The sequence below is a fragment of the Cryptomeria japonica genome, chromosome 3 (genome assembly GCF_030272615.1).
Source record: "Cryptomeria japonica chromosome 3, Sugi_1.0, whole genome shotgun sequence".
In the NCBI taxonomy this organism is placed as follows: domain Eukaryota; kingdom Viridiplantae; phylum Streptophyta; class Pinopsida; order Cupressales; family Cupressaceae; genus Cryptomeria; species Cryptomeria japonica.
In genome coordinates this window covers 419,177,467-419,196,962 of record NC_081407.1, presented here as the reverse complement: position 1 = coordinate 419,196,962, position 19,496 = coordinate 419,177,467, and the positions used below count along the sequence as shown (strand labels likewise).

Genomic DNA, 19,496 nt, shown 5'->3' with positions numbered 1-19,496 from the left:
CTGGACTTGAAAATATTATGGTTTTTTACTCTGGATGTTAAAAGAGGGTCTGCGTAAGGCCTTTCTCCTGCTGCAAGGAATGAAAGTAATCTATACCTTTCTAAGTTTATTTGCAATTTGTTGGAGGCTTTGAATGGGATTGGCAAGGGTTTGGAACGTTGGCTACAGATTTAGATTCTTTTGTCTATAATTTTCAAGTGTGTTTTTTAATCTTTGTTTTGTCTTCCCTTCAGTCCCTTGACAACTGAAAAATTGATTGCTCAAATAAGCGAATAATCTATTCAACAATATACAAGCGTATATATAGAGATCACAAGACAACGTTCTAAATTAAGAATAAGTCATTTAAAGTGAACTACTAAAAAGCTAAATGCTAAATAAAGCTTAAAAGCTAATTAACTAAAAAGAAAAAGCTAAACGCTAAATAATGCTTAAAAGCTAATTAACTAAAAAGCTAAATGACCATTAAACAAGGAACTAAATATAGGTGACTATAATATAATTAAATATTCTAATACCCTCCCTTAATGGTCATTCTATCTACTACCTACCTGTTGTGACGTATTCACACATCGCCCCATTGCAAATGGGGACCCCTGCTTTTTTCGCTTTGTGGGGTTTTGCTTTCTAGGGTTTAGAGGTTTGTCTGTTAGGCTTTGCTTTTTGAGTGTCGCCAGGGGGATCACTGGATAGCAGGGTTTGCTTGAGCCAAGGTTAGTCCACGGGGCCCCAGAATTAGGGTTTCTTTGAGAGTCTTCCTTAGGGCCTGGTTTTGCTCTTGTTGCTAATTGTGTCTTGCTTGGTGATTGAGTATCATTTTTCAAGGTCCAAGACTAGGTCAAGTTGATGAGTGATGAAGTCTGGAATGTCCTGATCCTGAAATTTGATCTGGAAAACTGAAGAATCCTCCAAAAACTAGATTTTGCAATATAACTCCTGGAGGTTCGAAACCACTCTCAAACAACCTGATACTTAAATGTTATATTCCATAAAATGATCCTGACGGAGAGACCAAAATGTCAAATTTCGCTCCTAACCCTTCCAAAGGGTCCAAAGCGAATTTCGCTCCTGACCCTCCCAAAGGGTCCAGAGCGAAATTCTTGAAAACCTCATTTTCTCCCTTGTTTAGACCAGCGTTCTAGTTTTGAAGTGATGGGATGTGAAAATGTGAAGGATTTTGGCCAAGATTAAGATTTTCACTCCTAACCCTTCCAAAAGGTCCAAAGCGAAATTCTTAAAAACACTCATTTTTCCTTTAGCAAGAGTCAAGACCAAGGTGGAGATGCACGAGGAAGGATCTATGTTTGCCTCCCAAAGAGGATGAGAGTAGGAAAAGTCAAGGATCCAACCCAAAACATGATTTTCGCTCCTGACCCTTCCAAAGGGTCCAGAGCAAAAATCTTTGTAGCTCCCATTTCCTTTCAAATTTTGACTAAGTGTTGGTTTCTAGGGCATGCTAGGGAATGAATTAGTATGTTCTTGCCTTGAGATGGAGTTGGATGATTTTGAAGAGCAATATTTTAGCCTAAAAGAGAATTTCGCTCCTGACCCTTCCAAAGGGTCTAGAGCGAAAATCTTCCTAAAGCTCATTTCCTCCCTAGTTTGACCAAATTTTGATTTGCAGAGCATCTTGAAAGGAAGGATGGACGTGTTTGGACTTTGTAAATGTTTGAAAGCCTTGAAAAAATGAAGGATTCTAGCCAAGAAGGTGAATTTCGCTCCTGACCCTTCCAAAGGGTCCAGAGCGAAATTCCTTGCAAGCCTATTCTTTTGACCTTGTTTTGGCTTAAGACCTTATCCCTTGGGTGAAGAATGATGTCTAGTTGTCTTCTAGAGTGGATTGGAGTTGAAGAAATGGAGAATCAAGCCTAGAATGAGATTTTCGCTCCTGACCCTTCCAAAGGGTCCAGAGCGAAAATCTTAAAATCACCTTATTTTCCTTACAAAATCAAGTCAACTTTGAGTCTTTATAGTTTGGATGAGTGTGAGGAGAGGTGTTCTTGCCCTGTTGAAGTTGATTGAGGTCAAATGATGGAGGAGATAGCTCAAACCAAGGATTTCGCTCCTGACCCTTCCAAAGGGTCTAGAGCGAAAATCCTCCTAGACCTCATTTCCTTCCCTATTTGACCAAATTGTGATGTCCAAAGCATGTTGAAAGGGAAAATGGACATGATCTTACCTTTGAGAGTGTTTGATAGCATTGAGGAATGAGAGTTTTAGCCAAGAAAGGAATTTTCGCTCCTGACCCTTCCAAAGGGTCCAGGGCAAAATTCCTTACAAGCCTACTTTTTGACCTTTCTTAGGCTTAAAACCTTGTTCCCAGGGCAAAGAGAGATGAGATTTTACCTTGCAATGAAGTTTCAAGTTGAAAGAATGATGATTTTTGGTCAAGAATGAGATTTTCGCTACTGACCCTTCCAAAGGGTCCAGAGCGAATTTTCTCAAAACCTATCTTTTCCCTCAAATTTATGCCAAGTCTAGTGTGGGTCAAGATTAGAGGTGTCTTTAGGCATGTCCTTGAATGGTCAATAATTATCAAGTTTGAAGGAATTGAGCCAAATGATGAAAATCGCTCCTGACCCTTCCAAAGGGTCCAGGGCGAAAATTCTTCAACCACCTATTTTGCCTTGCAAAATCATGTCGGAATTGGGTTGGATGTGAGAGGAGAAGTGTTTTCTAGCCTTTTGAGGTGAATTCAACTTGAAATGATGGAGGAATAAGCCAAAATTAAGAAATTCGCTCCTGACCCTTCCAAAGGGTCCAGAGCGAATTTTCTCTAACTCACCTTTTTTCCCAATTTTGTGCCAAGCCAAGTGTTGACTAGGGCGAGTTTTGATGGGAGAGGACCTCAAGAATGACTTTGACTTAGCAATGATTATCAAATTTGAAGGAATTGAGCCAAAAAGTGATTTTCGCTCCTGACCCTTCCAAAGGGTCCAGAGCGAAAATCTTAAAACCACCTATTTTCCTTGCAAGTCTAGTCAAATGTTAGGTTTTCATGGCTTGGATGGGTGCGAGAAGACATGTGTCCAAATAATGCAATTATTTCATTGGCCATTATTGAGTTGTTGTAACAAACCCTAATTAGGGTTTTCATTGTAAAATCTCGGCCATTGATCTCAAGTTGATCTGAGCCATTGAATTGTATTGAGGGCACTATATAAACCCTGGCTCCTCATTTGTAAAGGCTAATGGTTAGCTAATAGAGAATAGTTAGTCAATAGTTAGCTAATAGTTAGTCGGTAGTTAGAAGGTGAATAGTTAGAAATAGTGAATAGTCAGTTGATAGAATAGCAATTAAAGTAGAATAGAAAGATAAGGCAAAGATTGTTGCCAAGATGTTGTTTTATAAGGCCTGTAAAACTTCATTGAAGAAATGGTGAAATCTATGGGTCGATTCAACAATTTGCATGGTCTCTATACTTCTCAGATTTGATTTCATGTTATTAGATGAGTGGAAGAAATGTGCTTGATTGATGGTGAAATTTGTATATCCATACTACTAGCAGTTTGTTGATTGCAGACTTGCCTTGTGTAGTCAACTGGAATCATTCAACTTAAGCTTAACTTCAATTGTCGCTTCTTCACTGATATGCATCACCCTGATGGTGTCTATGCCTGTAGCAATGATCTGGACATCATAAATCTTTCCTCCGAAGATCGCACTAATCTTGTGGAGATGGTCCTGGGATGTCAAAACAGGACTTAGTTAGAATTTCATCAAAGATCATTCATTGCTCCTACATTCTTAGTGTCAGAATTAGATCCTTCCCTCGCCCTCATCCTTTTTTCCTTTTTTCAAAAATCTAGGCTAGTGAAATCCTGTGTTCTAGCAATATTCAAAGCAAATCAGACGTTTAGTCATCAAGTGTAAGTCCCCTTGTGATTCCAACAAAATCACATCATACCACAAAGAGCTTATCCACGAGTAGAGAACCTACATACAAGAACCTTGGAGTTGCCTCGACTGATCCTTCGGCGAGATCTTCAGCAGTTGGGAAACTTTGCTTAAGAGAGGATAAGGTACCTTTAGGTATTTTATTTTGTGTTTGGTCGTGTACAAAATACACATCAACACTACCCTACAGAAAGCAATGCAGGTCTTTTGATCACAAATGAAAAGAACACTATGTTGCAGTGGAGACCCTCCTTGGATCTGAAAAGTGTTAATGACCAAGAATACCAGAATCCATCCAACTTGATCTTGGGTAACTGTTGTGACGTATTCACACATCGCCCCATTGCAAATGGGGACCCCTACCTTTTTCTTTCTAGGGTTAGTTTTCTTGGTCTTCTAGGTTCTTGTCTATTGACCTTTTGCATTTGAAGGGTCACCAGGGGGCTCATTAGGATAGCAGGCTCTGCTTGAGTCAGGTGGATCTACTCAAGAGGTCAGGTCAATTGAGTGAATAGGGGTAATTTAGATCATTCCTAGGATGTATTTGTGTACTATCTGGTCGCACTTCAAGTTGCTAAATCAAACCTTGGTTGAAGGCATAAACTTGAATGTTATATTCCATATATGAATCTTGACAGAGAGGTTAAAATATCAAATTTCGCTCCTGACCCTTCCAAAGAGTCCAAAGCAAAATTTCACAAAGGACCTAAGATTTCACCTAAGTTAGTGAGTGGTTGAGCGAATTTGCAAAGTTATGAAAGGAAATGCATCAAAGGGTTGAGTCTAAGGCAAAGTCAAGTCGAATCCAAGGTGAATTGAGTCTAGAATAGGAATTTCACTCTTGACCCTTCCAAAGGGTCTAGAGCGAATTCCTCTATAGGACACTCTACATTGATCAAAACTATGAACTAATCCATGTCCCAGGTATTATTGAAAGCAATTCATTTGTTTGGATGAAGAAATGTGAAAATGAAGTCAAAACTTGAGCCAAAGGGTGACTTTCGCTCCCGACCCTTCCAAAGGGTCCAAAGCGAAATTCTTGTATGACCCTATTTCTTCACAAAACCTTGAACTAAATGCCAACTTGAGGAGAAAATTCACTTGATCATGATGGAAGGAGGCTTGAGCAGTTATGTCCAAGGCATGGGAAGGAGAAAGGAAGTGAGAAATTAGCTCGAAATATGAATTTCGCTCCTGACCCTTCTAAAGGGTCCAGAGCAAAATCCTCAATTTGACCCCCTATTTGGCCCAAGGCATTGAAAAGTGAGGATTTTGAGCTAAGAAGATGGCAAATAGACTTGATGGTGGTAAGGAGAGGTGAGTGTGATCAAGTTTGAAGGTGGATTGGATCAAAGAAGTGTGAAATCAACCTAGAATGTGAATTTCACTCCTGACACTTCCAAAGAGTCCAGAGCGAAATTCTCCATAAACCTCATTTCCTTCCTTGTTTTGGCCAACATGTTAGTTCCTTGGGCATATTTGGAAGTAGATTGACATGTTTTTGCCTTAGGAAGTGATTAGAAGTGGAGGAGTGAAGGATTTTGTCCTAAATCATGAATTTCGCTCTTGACCCTTCCAAAGGGTCTAGAGCGAAATTCTTGAAAACACCTATTTCCCCCTTAGATGAGGTCAAGACCTTGGTTCTTATGGCATGGATGGAAGTAAAGTGATGTGTCCTTGCCTTTTGAGGTGGATTGGAGTTGAAAAAATGAAGAAATGAGCTCAAGACATGAATTTCACTCCTGACCCTTCCAAAGGGTCCAAAGCGAAATTCCCAAAATCTCCTTTTTCTCTCAATTTTGTGTCAAGCCAAGTGTGGATCAGGGTGAATTAAGATTGAAGATGTCCTTAAGAATACCTTTGAATAGCTTGTGACCATCAAATATGAAGGAATTGAGCTAAAACTTGAATTTCACTCCTGACCCTTCCAAAGAGTCCAGAGCAAAATTCTCTAAAGGTCCTGTCCTTGGCCATGATTTGGAGCGAATTTCTCCTTTCGAGCCTTCTTAGGGGTCAAGCAAATGTTGCTTTCATGAGAGAGGGATCCAAAGTTGAAAGTCAAAGGAAAGCAAGGTATGAAGAATGAATCTAGGTGAAGGAAAACAAGCAAATCTTGAATTTTGCTCCTAACCCTTCCAAAGGGTCCAAAGCGAAATTCTCAAAATCACCTAGTTTGCTCATGATTGAGATCAAGACATGGATTCCTAGGCCTTGGTGGAGAGAAGACTAGTGTATGCTTTCCTTGGGAGGCATTTTGGAGTAGAGAAATGATAGAATTTGAGCTTAAGGAAGAATTTCGCTCCTGACCCATCCAAAGGGTCCAGAGCGAAATTCTTAAAACCTCTATTTTGCTTCCAATTCTGCATCAAGCCTAGTATTGATTGAGATTAGAAACATCTTTAGGCATGCATTTGAGCAAGTTGTGGTCACAAAATGTGAAGATTTTGTCCTAAAATGCAAATTTTGCTCTGACCCTTCCAGAGGATCCAGGGCGAAATCCTTTGAAACTCCTATTTTTCACCTTGTTTGAGCTAGGCAAAGGGCTAGTTGTGAGATTATGATGAGAAGAGGTTTGAAGGCTAGGCCTAAGATTATGAAATGATGAAATGAGGTCTAAATTGAGCAAAATAGCAAATTTCGCTCTTGACCCTTCCAAAGGGTCTAGAGCGAAATTCTTATAGGGCCTTTCCTTGGGGAGGATCCTCAATTTTGATCCCTTTTTGTTAATGATTTAAGGTAAAAGTGCTATGACCAGGGTAAATATATCATGTCTACTTAATCATCTTTTGGTTGATTTGCAGATGGAAGAAAATCAAGCCAGGACAAGGACGTTCCAAAGGCATGGAGGAGGACTCAAGATGCTTCTAAAGTGTTGGAAGGCTACAAGTATTCGAGGAGTTCCAAGCTATCCTCAAAAGACTCCATTCTACCAAACAAAAGACCCACATGATGATAGAGAAGAATGACCTTACCAACACTTCAAGGCGAGGTATGCTACCGAAGAAAGAAGAACTTGACAATAAGGAAGCCTCATCAAGCACATAGGGAATCAAGGAGTGCATCATTCATTGCATCAAGGACAGAGGAGGATCAACCAAGATACAAACCAAAGTTCAAAAACTCAGACTTGCCACGGACTTGGCAAACCAAAAATTTGGACTCGGACTCGGACTCGTGAAAGACTCGGCAAAAAAAAAAGCCATAGTTTTACCAAAAAAAAAAAGAAATTAATACATTTAGAGAACATAAGAGCCATAATTGAAACATTCCACATGTCATATGATCAACAAATGCGCAATATTTGAAATTTCATCATTCATACTCATAGTTTCAAACTTTCAGCTCTAAAATGTATAATACCAAGATTTCTTCAATGCTAATTATGTTGTTATATGGAGCCTAATTAGACTCGGAGGTTAAATTTTCCCTACTTCCATCAGCACAGTTTCTCCCTATATTTTTTGACAGGGGTTTGGGGGTAGCGCCCCCAAGTTGGGGTCAAGGGGCATCGCCCCTTACGCGATACAGGGCGGGGTTGAGGGGCAGCGCCTCGCGAGGCCAAAAATACTTTTATTATTTTATAAAGGTGTCGGGTGTTATTTTTCTATTGGCCCACGTCCAATTAGGGTTACCCCTTAACCCCCAAAAAAGTCAAAAAGGGGGGGAGTTATGCCAAATGAAGGCCAAAAAAACGAAAAAAAACTCATTTTTAAAACTTGCCTGATGGTTTTTCTGGTTCACGCGAGTCCATCTGAAAGACTCGCGAATCCGTGCAAAAGACTCACGTGAGTCCTTGCAAAAGACTCGCGAGTCTTTCAAATGGACTCGCCTCGCGAGTCCTTGGTGAGTCGACTCGTGGCTCCCACGGACGAGTCCACAAGTTTTTTAACTATGATACAAACGTCAGACAAGGTGGCATCCCAGTCAATTTTCCTCCAGTCGGATCGGTCCACCTTAGCATGTCCAGATTCAATGTACCTAATTTATTAGGGATGGCACAAACTTTGGTGTACCTACCCCTACTTCCTATTGGTCCACACTCATTGAATGTAATTTTCTCATTGGCTAAGGAAGTTTGTTATAACAAACCCTAATTAGGGTTTCTATCTTGTAATCCTAGCCATTTATTCTAAGTCAATCAGAGCCATCAATTTGTAAAGGGCTCTCTATATAAAGCCCTGGCTCTTCATTTGTAAAGGTTAATGGTCAGAGATTAGTTAATAGTTAGGAGTTAGCAAAAGAGAGATAGTCAATAATTAGTAGCTCAATAGTAGATAGCATTTTAGAGTAGAGTAGAAAGAGAAGGCAAAGATTGTTGCCAAGAGATTGTTGCAAAAGACATGTAAACTTCATTGAAGGAATGGTGAATTCTATGTGTCGATTCTACAATTTGCATGGTCTCTATACTTCTCAAATTTAATTTCATGTTATTAGATGAATGGAAGAAATTTGTATGATCAATGGTGAAATTTGTATATCCATACTACTAGCGGTTTGTTGATTGCAAACTTGCCTTGCGTAGTCAACTGGAATCATTCAGCTTAAGCTTAACTTCAATTATCGCTTCTTCATTGATATGCATCAACCTGACGGTGTCTATGCTTGTAGCGGTGATCTGAACATCATAGAACTTTCCTTAGAAGATCGCACTAACCTTGTGGAGATGATCCTAGCATGTCAAAGCAAGACTTAGTTAAAGTTTCATCAAAGGTCATCCATTGCTCCTACATTCTTAGTGTTAGAATTAGATCCTTCTCCAACCCTTATCCTTTTCCCTTTTTTAAAAATCAAGGATCAATAAAGACCCACGTTCTAGTGATATCCAAAGCAAATCAAATGCTCAGGTCATCGAATGTAAGTCCCCTTTGTGATTCCAGCAAAATCACATCATACCGCAAGAGCTTATCCACATGTAGAGAACCTACAATCAGAACCTTGAGCTACTCTGATTGATCCTTCTACGAGATCTTCAGCGTTCGGGGAGACTTTGTTCAAGAGAGGATAAGATACTTTGGCATTTTATTTTGTGTTCGCATGTGCATGAAAAACACATCAATACCAAATTGAAATCTGAAACCATGATTTTGAGGAAAAATCAGCAAACCCTCCAAAACTAAAGATACAAATCATCATTTTTTTTTGTGGAAAAAAATGGTAAAAAAACCTGAAACGTCGCACGATACAACCCCAAACATCACGCGGTAAAACACTAGTCATCATGTGGCAAGACACCAGACATCACATGGCATAACATCAGACATTACATGGCAAAACAGTAGACATCATGTGGTAAAATAGCAAACCTCACGCGGCGAAATAGCAGACATCACGTGGTAAAACAACACTCCCTAATTTTTAAGGAAAAAATCAAGCAAAACCCTCTCATTATTTTTTGTGGAGAAAAAAATCCAATGACAAAATCAAAAAGCATAGAAGGCTGACTCCTTCTCTTCAGAACGCTCTGCAATATGAGCCTGCACCTGCTCCTAAGACCCTCCCTGGTTGGACTCCTGATCAACTAACCTCTTTCTGCAGAACTTCTGGATATGCCCAGATCTACTACAAAAGTGACATGTGAATCGCTACGTGAACCCCTCCTTAGAGTTGCGCTACCCTTTCTGGTGAGTGTACTCACCTTTGCCCTTGTCCTTGGCAGTAAACAATTGTTCCCCATTGACATTGTTACTACCAAACTGCCGCTTCCATCTATCTTGTTGTAGAAGCTTGGTGCAAAGATCAAGAAACTTCAGATCAACATTGGTAGATGAGATATTGAGCATGTCAATGAAATGCTCGTAGGATCTGGGAAGGCTTTTCAACGTGATCACTACCATATCCTCTTTGACCGTGGTACGACCAATAGCTTCCAACTGGTCACAGATCTCCTTGATCTTTGTAATATGTGCCTAGATAGAAATATTTTCATCCATCATGAGAGAAAACAACATATTCTTCAGAAAGAGAGCGCAGCTCTTGTTGGATGTCTCATGAAAATCCTTCAAGAGTTCCCAAATCTCTTTAGCTGTTTTACCTGAAGGCACCTGAGGGAGTTGATCATCTGTGACTGAGAGTTTGATAAGCATGACAGCCTCTCGATTCTTCACATCATGTTTGTCTTGATCATCACCAGCTGTTGTAGGACGAGATTCCTTGCCCAAAACAATCTGATCAAGGCAACAATACTCAAAAATAGAGAGCATCCTTCGCTTCTAGGTATTATGCCATTGAACTTTTGACTGCTCTCTAACATGACATCGTCAATGATGCCATCCCTCCTATTTTCTTATGCATGAAAATCGATGTCAAATTCCAAATTCAAAAAAAAATGATTTTTCTATCAAAAAAAAGTCAAAATAAACCTTTAGCAGACGCTGGTACAAAGAATCTGGACGCTAAACTCCCTGGCACAAAATTCGAGGCACAAAATTCAAGTAAAAAAAATAATTGCAGAAAAAACTGTGAATTTTCTGAAAAAAATATTTGATTTTTTTTTCAAAATGGAATTGTCCCCCAGTGGGCAGAAAACTCTAGGCACATCTACCTATAGCATCTAGAAAAACCCTTCTCGTTGAACATGATATTGAAACATTGCGTCCAAACTTGGAAAAAAGAAACTCGTTGTCCGCCCAAAAAAATCGCGTAGCAGCTGCCGCAAAAATCACACTGCCAACAAAAATCGCACCCAAATTCGAGTTGAAAATCGCGACCTAGCAAAGTCGTCGAAAATGGTGCCTAGATTCACTGAAAAACACGAAAATCACGCCTGGAATAACAAATAAATCCACTGAAAAACACACAGAGAATCGCGGGTTAAAAAACTGCGGGAGTCAAACCCTCTGCCATTGCGCAATATGAAGACCAAAGATCGCGAAAAAAATGGCGGACAATCGCGAAATAAAGATTTCCAATGCCACAGAAAATTTCGAAAGAAATATGAGAAAACCCTTGCCAAAAACCCACGAAAAACTGCGGCGATGAAAACAAGTGCAAAAAAATCCGCCCTAAAACGTGAACCAGAAACCCTCACGACCCAACAAAAAAAAATTTCGTCCAAAAATCCTTCAAAAACTTGCATGAAAATCTGCAATAACACTTTGTTTTTGAAAAAAACGATAAAACCCTAGCTCGTGAAATTGAATGAGCAACTAGATTTTTTCCATTAAAAAACTCTCTTGAAAAAATTTCTGGAAAATTGTTTTAGGTAGAAGGGCACGAAAAATTTCTTCAAGTTCGTCACCCACTCTTATACCATGAAAAATTGATTGCTCAAATAAACAGCTAATCTATTCAACAATATACGAGCGTATATATATAGATTACAAGACGGCGTTCTAAAAACAAGTTGTTTAAAGTGAACTACTAAAAAGCTAAACACTAAATAAAGCTTAAAAGCTAATCAACTAAAAAGCTGAATGACCATTAAACAAGAAACTAAATATAGGTGACTAAAATATAATTAAATATTCTAATAACAACAAGCGATATCCAATTCATCCAGACCCTTAATTTAAAGAGATTTTAATGGGATGACCAAGACAAATCTTCCTTTTGAGCAAGGTATGTTGTGGAAGCCTTTAAACCAGCACACAATTGAGAAGGATTAAATGTGATATAGCCAAGCTTTTGTTCAACAGTAATTTTTTGGAGCTATAGCTTTCCTGGATCCTTCTCAAAGTATTTTACTGCCTGAATGCCAATTTTTTGCAGAAACTCAATAATATTTTCAGTAGGGATTTCTAGGTTTCTGGTTTGTGCAATTGTGGTTTGATGGAAAAAAGAATATTTCTATTGCCTTTTGCAAGCCATCTGACTCTGGACATTTCCCTCATTAAATCCTGCTCCTAAATATCCTTTATGTTTCTCATGATTGTGTCCTCATTTATTATATCTAATGCCAATCCCTGTTTTAGGATACAATCATATTTGATTAAAATGATTTTCCATAAGTCCATTTCCTCAAATATAATGCTTTTAGATCTCTCCTTGTTTCTACTTCCTTTAAACAGGAATCAGGGATTGGATATGACCCTGCACACAAAATTGGTTGGGATTCTTCACAAAGAAAAATAGACTTTGTAAAGCATGATATTTAGATAAATATACTTGGACAATAAGGAACCAAAGAGATTCTTCACTATGAATATTGTTCTCAAAGGATCTGATAAATGGGGTAACATTTTATTTGTAGTCTTGGCAACTTTGTTGGACATCAAAGTCATAAAAACTTTTAATGTAAATTTTTCAAGAGTTCAGACTGAAAAAGCATGTTTTGATGTTTGAAACAAAGTGTTTAATACGAAGAGATCCTTTCCAAGGAATGAAGTGATAAAGTGAAATACCATGAAACCATTACGAAAGGTATCAGCATTTCAGGTACCAATACACAACTAGGAAGAAAATGGACCAAATATTTTATTTTTAAAACAGGTGAATGTAATGTTTGTCAATTGTAATGTTTTGGGTGCCCTATTATACATTCCAAATAAGGCAAGGATCCTATGAGGGGGGCTTAAGCTCTATTTTTAAGGAAGAGGTGGTCCCATGAATTTATAAAAATTGTGCTTATTAGAATAATATATATTTTTAGTTATTTAAATGGTCAATATTGTAATATATTGTAAATATTAATAGTTTCTAATTTTGCATTCGTTATCAGTTGTTTCATATTAGAAACATTCATCTCATGTAATCTATTTAATGATCATTTGATCATTTGTTTAATACATTGAATTTTTACCAATTACTCTATAATATGGTATCAGAGTAATCTAAAAATTCTTGAAAAATTTATAATTCTAAAATTTCTCTCAAGAATTGTTTTAGTGAAATTTTTCAAGACTTCTTTTCGGTCCTACATTTGTAAAATCGTGGGTTTGTCTTTGGGAAATTTTTTCCCACCCAAGTCCGTTCTCTATTCGTCGCCTATTCGTGTTAGTGTTCGTCACCTGTTCGTGTTGGGCTTCTAAGATTTTTCAGCCCGTTTTCCTACTCGCGTGAAGTTGTGTTAGCGATTTTTTTATCGCGACCTCTGCATTCTTTTTCGCGTGATCTATATGTGACGACAGGGCATGTTCGGGCGTCACCATCTCTCTGCGCAATCCATGGTTCATTTTTTCCCTACATCGTGACTATGTATGATCACGTAACTACGTGTTTTTCCTGGGATTTCTTTTTCGCGTTTTCTGTATAATCCACACATTTATTTTTTTTGGCGGTAGCTCAAGCCTGCGCAAAATCTTTTTCACTTGCAATCTTCATCTAACCAAAATCTAAAAAAGACTCTGGTCAACAATATGTATTATCCGGAAGAGGCCCGGTCAGGTCGCAAGCCCAGAATCAATCACTTGAAATTTTTTGGCTCCACTTCCTTTGTTTGGATCCCTGACGCTAAGCGCACCAAATTGGATGCCAAGAGCCAAAAACTCATGCTAACTGGCTACAGTGATACTCACAAGGCCTACCAACTGGTTGACATCGAGACAAATCCTCTCATCTTCAGTCGTGATGTGGTTTTTGATGAGGAACGAGGGCCATTTCAACTCTCTCCTCCAGTTGTGGATTCCGAGGATCACCCATTAAAGGCTTCAGACTTGGGTGTTTGTCTTACATTAGGTCCACCTGATGGGAGGGCTCCAACTGTTCCAATTCTTGCACCTACACCAGTTCATTCTCTTGCAGGATCACCTAGACACGCAGTTGCACCACCTGACCTTCCTCAGGATTCATCTAATCTTCTATTTGATGAACCTGATCCTTTTGCACCTCTTGCATCTGATGTTGGCACTTCTACTCTCCGACCTAAATGGTGGGCTAAGATAATTGTTGATCTTCATGTTGGTGAGCTCATCGAGGGTAGAACTGCTCAGAAGAAGAGAAAACAGCCTAACTATGTCAATTTTGCTCTCATGGCCAACATTCACAATGTGTGAACCTCAAACATACACAGAGGCGAAAGGTATACCTGAGTGAGAACAAGCTATGGCAAATGAGCACTAGAGCTTGCTGAAAAATAATACGGGTTCTGTCAGATCTTCCTCCAGGAAAGAAACCCATTGGATGCAAATGGGTCTATAAGGTCAAATACAAGGTTGATGGTACTTTGGATAAGTACAAGGCTCATCTCGTTGCCAAAGGCTTCTCTCAGCGTGAAGGAATTGATTATGAGGAGACCTTTGCTCCGACAGCAAAGATGAGCACCATCAAATTAGTCCTAGCCATGGCAGCTCAGTGTGGCTGGAAGGTCCATCAAATGGATGTCAAGAGTGCCTTCCTAAATGGTGAGTTAGAGGAAGAGGTCTACATGACGCAACCTCTTGGATTCAAGGTTGCCTGAAAAAGAGCACCAGGTACTCAAACTGGTGAAAGCACTCTATGGCCTAAAACAAGCTCCTCGGGCATGGTAAATGAAAATTGATAAGTACCTCACTGATCAAGGTTTCCAGAGGAGTCCTTCCGACTCAAATTTGTATATCAAGCCTACTGGCAGTGATATCATCATTCTGGTTACCGTTATATATGTTGATAATTTGATCATCACTGGCAATTTGACATCTTTGATTTAGGGAATCAAGCAGAATTTACGCCAGTCTTTTGACATGACCGACCTTGGGCTTCTGCACTATTGCCTAGGTGTTGAGGTTTGGCAGCAATCTCGTGGCATCTTCATCTCTCAGTCCAAATATGCCAGGACTCTACTAGACAAGTTCCAAATGCAAGACTGCAAACCTGCATCTAGACCTATGGAGAAAGGCCTGAAGTTGTTGGCCAAATCCGGTTCTCCAATTGAGAATGAATCCGATTTCAGGCAACTAGTGGGCAGTTTAATATATCTCACCTCCACTAGACCTAATCTGAGCTATGCAGTGAGTTACATTTCCCGCTTCATGACAGCTCCAACATCAGATCATTGGGTTGCACGGAGGTGGATCCTGTGCTATGTCAAGGGCACTTCAGACTTTGGTATCCTTTACAAATAGACCAAAGATCCCAGACTCATCAGTTTCATAGATTCGGATTGGGCAGGCTCTATTGATGACAAAAAGTCCACATCCGGGTATGTCTTCAGTTTGGGCACAAGTGCTATCACTTGGACCAGTAAGAAGCAACAGGTCGTAGCTCTTTCCTCGACGAAAGCTGAATATTGAGGAACAGTCAAAGCAAGGGTGTTGAAACTCGCCAAAAATCTAGTCTTCCATGAGCGAACCAAGCATGTTGAGCTTCATTGTCAATTCATCCACAAGCCGGTTGAAGATGGATCCATGGATTTGCAGTATGTTCCTATTGAGGACCAGACAACAGATTTCCTCACCAAGTCCCTATATCGAAATAAGTTTGTTCCGTTCAGGGGGCAACTTGGTGTAGTAGACAGATTGACCATTAAGGGAGGGTATTAGAATAATATCTTTCTTTAGTTATTTAATGGTCAATATTGTAATATATTGTAAATATTAGAAACTTTGCATTAGTTATCAGTTGTTTCTTATTAGAAACATTGATCTCATGTAATCTATTTAATGATCGTTTGATCATTTGTTTAATACATTGAATTTTTACCAATTACTCTGTAATAGTTTTGTAGGATTATTTGTATCTTTTCCAAAAAAATAAGAGCACCTACTTTTTAGGCCTGCAAATTTGAGAGGGTGAAAAAGGGAAAGCTTAGGGATGTTATATACCACTTGTCAAACATCTAAGTTTAATTTCTAATAAAATATAGTTTTGGAGGGAAATGAATTATTTTTACTTGTTTTTATTATGCACATAGTATAGAAGACAAAGATATTATATTCATGAGATCACTAGCTTCCTTAAATTTCGGAGCTTAAATTTTTAAGCTGAACTACACTGCAAAATTCATGGGACCAGCAGCTTTAAAATTTTCCTAAAAAATCTCAGCAGCTCCAGCTCTATTTTTTAGGAAGCCCCCCTCCATAAGACCCCAACCTAAGAGATAATTTTCTTGCATCATTGGCTATTGGGTCTATGATGATGGGAAAGGAATTTATCACAAATTTCAAGTTAGCTTTCATCTCAAGTTTGAGTAAACTGATCGTCAAAATACTGTCCTCAGCTATAACAATACCATGAATAAGCAAATACTTTTTCAATCTTTATCGACTTCGTGGATTGCAAGTGTGAAAATTTGCTAGATACCAGACTCATGTTCTTTAGGGCACTTTGGGATTTCAATCAGGATAGAAACACTGGCATATGCTTGTTGAGATAAGATACCAGGTTTCTCATATTAATCGCAACAGAGGTTGGACATGTGCAATGCATACAATTGAGAAATGGTTGCTCCTCTTGATCAAGCATAGACTATATAGCCTTCTCATCGACCCCATATAAGTGAATTTATAGACATTTTACTATCAACGCAACAAGAATACCAAGGCCTATAGAGGGCCTCATAACTTATATTGCAAGCTTATGATTGACCATTTTACCTCAACTGTTGAATAACATTCTTGTGATAGATATACGTTAAATCAATGTGGTTGGAGAACTATACTCAAGCAATTTGTTCACATGTATAACATTCCCCATTTGATTGAAGTAGCATCAGTCCATTCATAACCGTTGGATCAAATGGTATCCATAGAATGAATTTGTTGTAATAATTTACATTCCTTCTATGAATGAATACCGTTGGATCAAATGGTATCCACAGAATGAATTTGTTGTAATAATTTGCATTTCTTCTATGAATGAATATATCACATAGCTTTTTTAAGGCTGGATGTGAGTTGTGACATTTATACTAAGCATTTTCAAACTCCATACACATTATTCATAGCAAGGATTGCCTTATATCCTTCCACTTTGATCAAGTGACACAGCATTTCTACTTCTACAGGTAGCTAGTTCTGATCGTTACAGTTTAAAAGACATGTAAAGATATAACTGCAGCATATCAAATGAACCTATTAAAAACTCAACTAGGCAATTGAAAACATTTGGAAAAAAAACTTACCTAGCATGTATGGGCAAAAAGATATATGCTTTCTCAAAGATATTTACTCCTTTAAACCATCTTCGAAGTTTTGCAAAGGAATTACCAGTTTCAGATCTAACCTGCACAAACAGGCAACAGCAGTAAATGCAAGTTGTAAGTTTGCAAAGTTCAAGTTTATCTTAATCATCATGAGAAAAATGACCTGAGATAAAGATTAACTGGGAAGTTGTAACAAATAGGCAACCTGTGTCTCATAATTTCTTATTAATACATATCATTTTCTAAACCATCAACATATTTTAATAAAATTAATTATGATTCCTTTTAATGTATATCTAACAAGAGACGCAATGCCTCAAGTTCCTGCCAATAGTGTGGTTAGTTTAGAGTAGATAGAAGTAGAGATGAAGATAGAGGGTAATAGATCAAACACACACAAGGTAGAATTCTGGAAGAGATTTGCCCCCAAGGTAATCACTGTACTAAAGCAAGAGATGAAAGTTGTAGGAACCTTGAATAGGTTTGTTAAAGCAGCGGTGGGTAGAAGAGATGACCAAGACATGCATGAGTAGTTTTGGAAGATGTTAAAATATACATGAGATCCACCTATGGCCACTTAGCACCATATATTTGTGAAAAAAATTTGCACCTCACACATTTTGAAATGTGAGCTCCATTAGGTAATTTTGATTATTTTTCAATTTTTATGTGTTTTAATAATAAGACAAAGAAATTACTTTTCTTGATTTTTATCTTGAAAATTTACAAATTTGCTCATGAAATTTCCAACAACCAATGGAAACATTATATTGTAGCTATCTCTAAGGGGAAAATTAAAAGTAATATGGAACATTATAAAATTAAAGATATCAGATTTCCATAGTTCATATTGATGCAAACAAATCTCATGTGGTTGAATCCAAAAACAACACTCACTAAACATTATTAAATTTAATGTTTTATCTGACTTGGCATAATTTCCAAATGAAACTAATGATATTCTTCTAAAAAATAATTTTTTGTAAAAGTTTATAAAAATTACTTCCTCATAGACATAACATATTTTATACAATTTTAAAATGTAAAACACAAACAAATATCAAAATTATGCTTAAATTTTTGTCATATACACACTTTTTAAATATACAAATAAAAATAATAATCTTCCTATAAAAAATGATATATCTGCCATGTCCCCTCCATAACACCCATATTTGCACCCTCTCAAAATACATAAGGAAATCTTACGTAGAGAAAGTTGTCTTATTCTTAAGACTCCACAATTTTTTGTAAACCCGATCTGTCATGTTCCCCCATTTATAGTAGAAATAATTATATATTTTTTGCCATATAATATGTTAAAATCATATTAAAATTAGATTGTATTACAGTGATATTAAAAATGATATTATGTTATCAATTTAAATTTTTATATTAAAGATGTCATTATGTTAACAATGTACATCATATGTCCAAGGGGTTGAGCTTAACTGGTTAAAACACTGGGTTCTCATGGTGGAGACCCAAGTTCAACTTCCAATAGGGACATCTAAAGAGGAATTCTAAGTTGTGACTCTTGGCCTTCCATAGGATGGGGAAGGTCTTGGGGTCAATCTAATCAAACACAATAATAATAATAATAATAATAATAATAATTCAAAGATATGTAATGGGGATGGGCCCCCCTACTGTGGCCCCATTGGTTCATAGCTCCAGTCAAAAGCTATTCAAGCTTCAGCCAATTACCTATCAAAAAAAAAAACAATGTACATTATATTAAAAATGATACAATTACAAATACTGAATGATGCTTTGGTATTAAAACATAGATTATATTTGTTTGACCGATTTACTTTCATATTCTCTAAGACCCGATAACCCTTCAATGAACGGTAGCTTGAATGGTCTCCAATCGATTCATGGAGGGTTCTGTCAAATAGGAAGGTAGCGACCCTTCAAAAAGGGGTAGGATAAATACCCTTCCCTCGGTGCCAATTTGGGACATATGGAAGAGAGATTACCAGGCAGCCAGCAAGGATAGAAAAAGCTCAATGACAGGTACACATGAAAAGGATTTCTGATTTCATAATGGAATATAACAGCCAATATTCTATATATTAAATCTTATATGAACTTAATAAAATTAGTGGCATTAATATGGTATAAAAGCTGAAGAAGCAATTAATATATAATTATTCACACAGCTTTAAAATGACTACACATAATATTACTGTAGATATAATATATATATATATATATATATATCATTTAATGAATCCAAGAATGCATAAGGAAATCAAATTCAGTTTGCACAAATTGTTGTAATGCTGTAAACTCATATAGTGCTAAAAATATAAGGAATAACGTAATGTTTAATGACAAATAATAATTAATACTGATACAAAATAATACTAAGTAAATAACTGACAATGTAATTCAAATAATGCAATATCAAATTAAATCCTTAACCCATAGATTGCAGTCATCTGATTCTTTGTTTTTCTCTAATACTTGCAAAGATAGGGAGTGTGTGGGGGAAAGGCAGAGTAATCGGTCACATGGCAAAAATGTCCCAAGACAGGTAGAAAACTTTGAGGGAGCCGCATGTAAACTATGTCATGCGCCCTTGGCACAATAAATCTT

General features: G+C 37.7%; 1 protein-coding gene across 2 annotated transcripts in view; it reads right to left on the bottom strand.

Annotated features, from left to right (window-relative positions):
- Positions 1–19,496, bottom strand: part of LOC131070457 (ubiquitin-like-specific protease 1D) — a 208,061-nt gene that overhangs the window by 31,164 nt on the left and 157,401 nt on the right. For both annotated transcript variants that reach the window (XM_058006014.1, XM_058006015.1), the window contains exon 10: positions 16,872–16,972. In XM_058006014.1, coding sequence (XP_057861997.1) covers positions 16,872–16,972 — 101 coding nt within the window. The remainder of the gene's footprint in view (positions 1–16,871; positions 16,973–19,496) is intronic.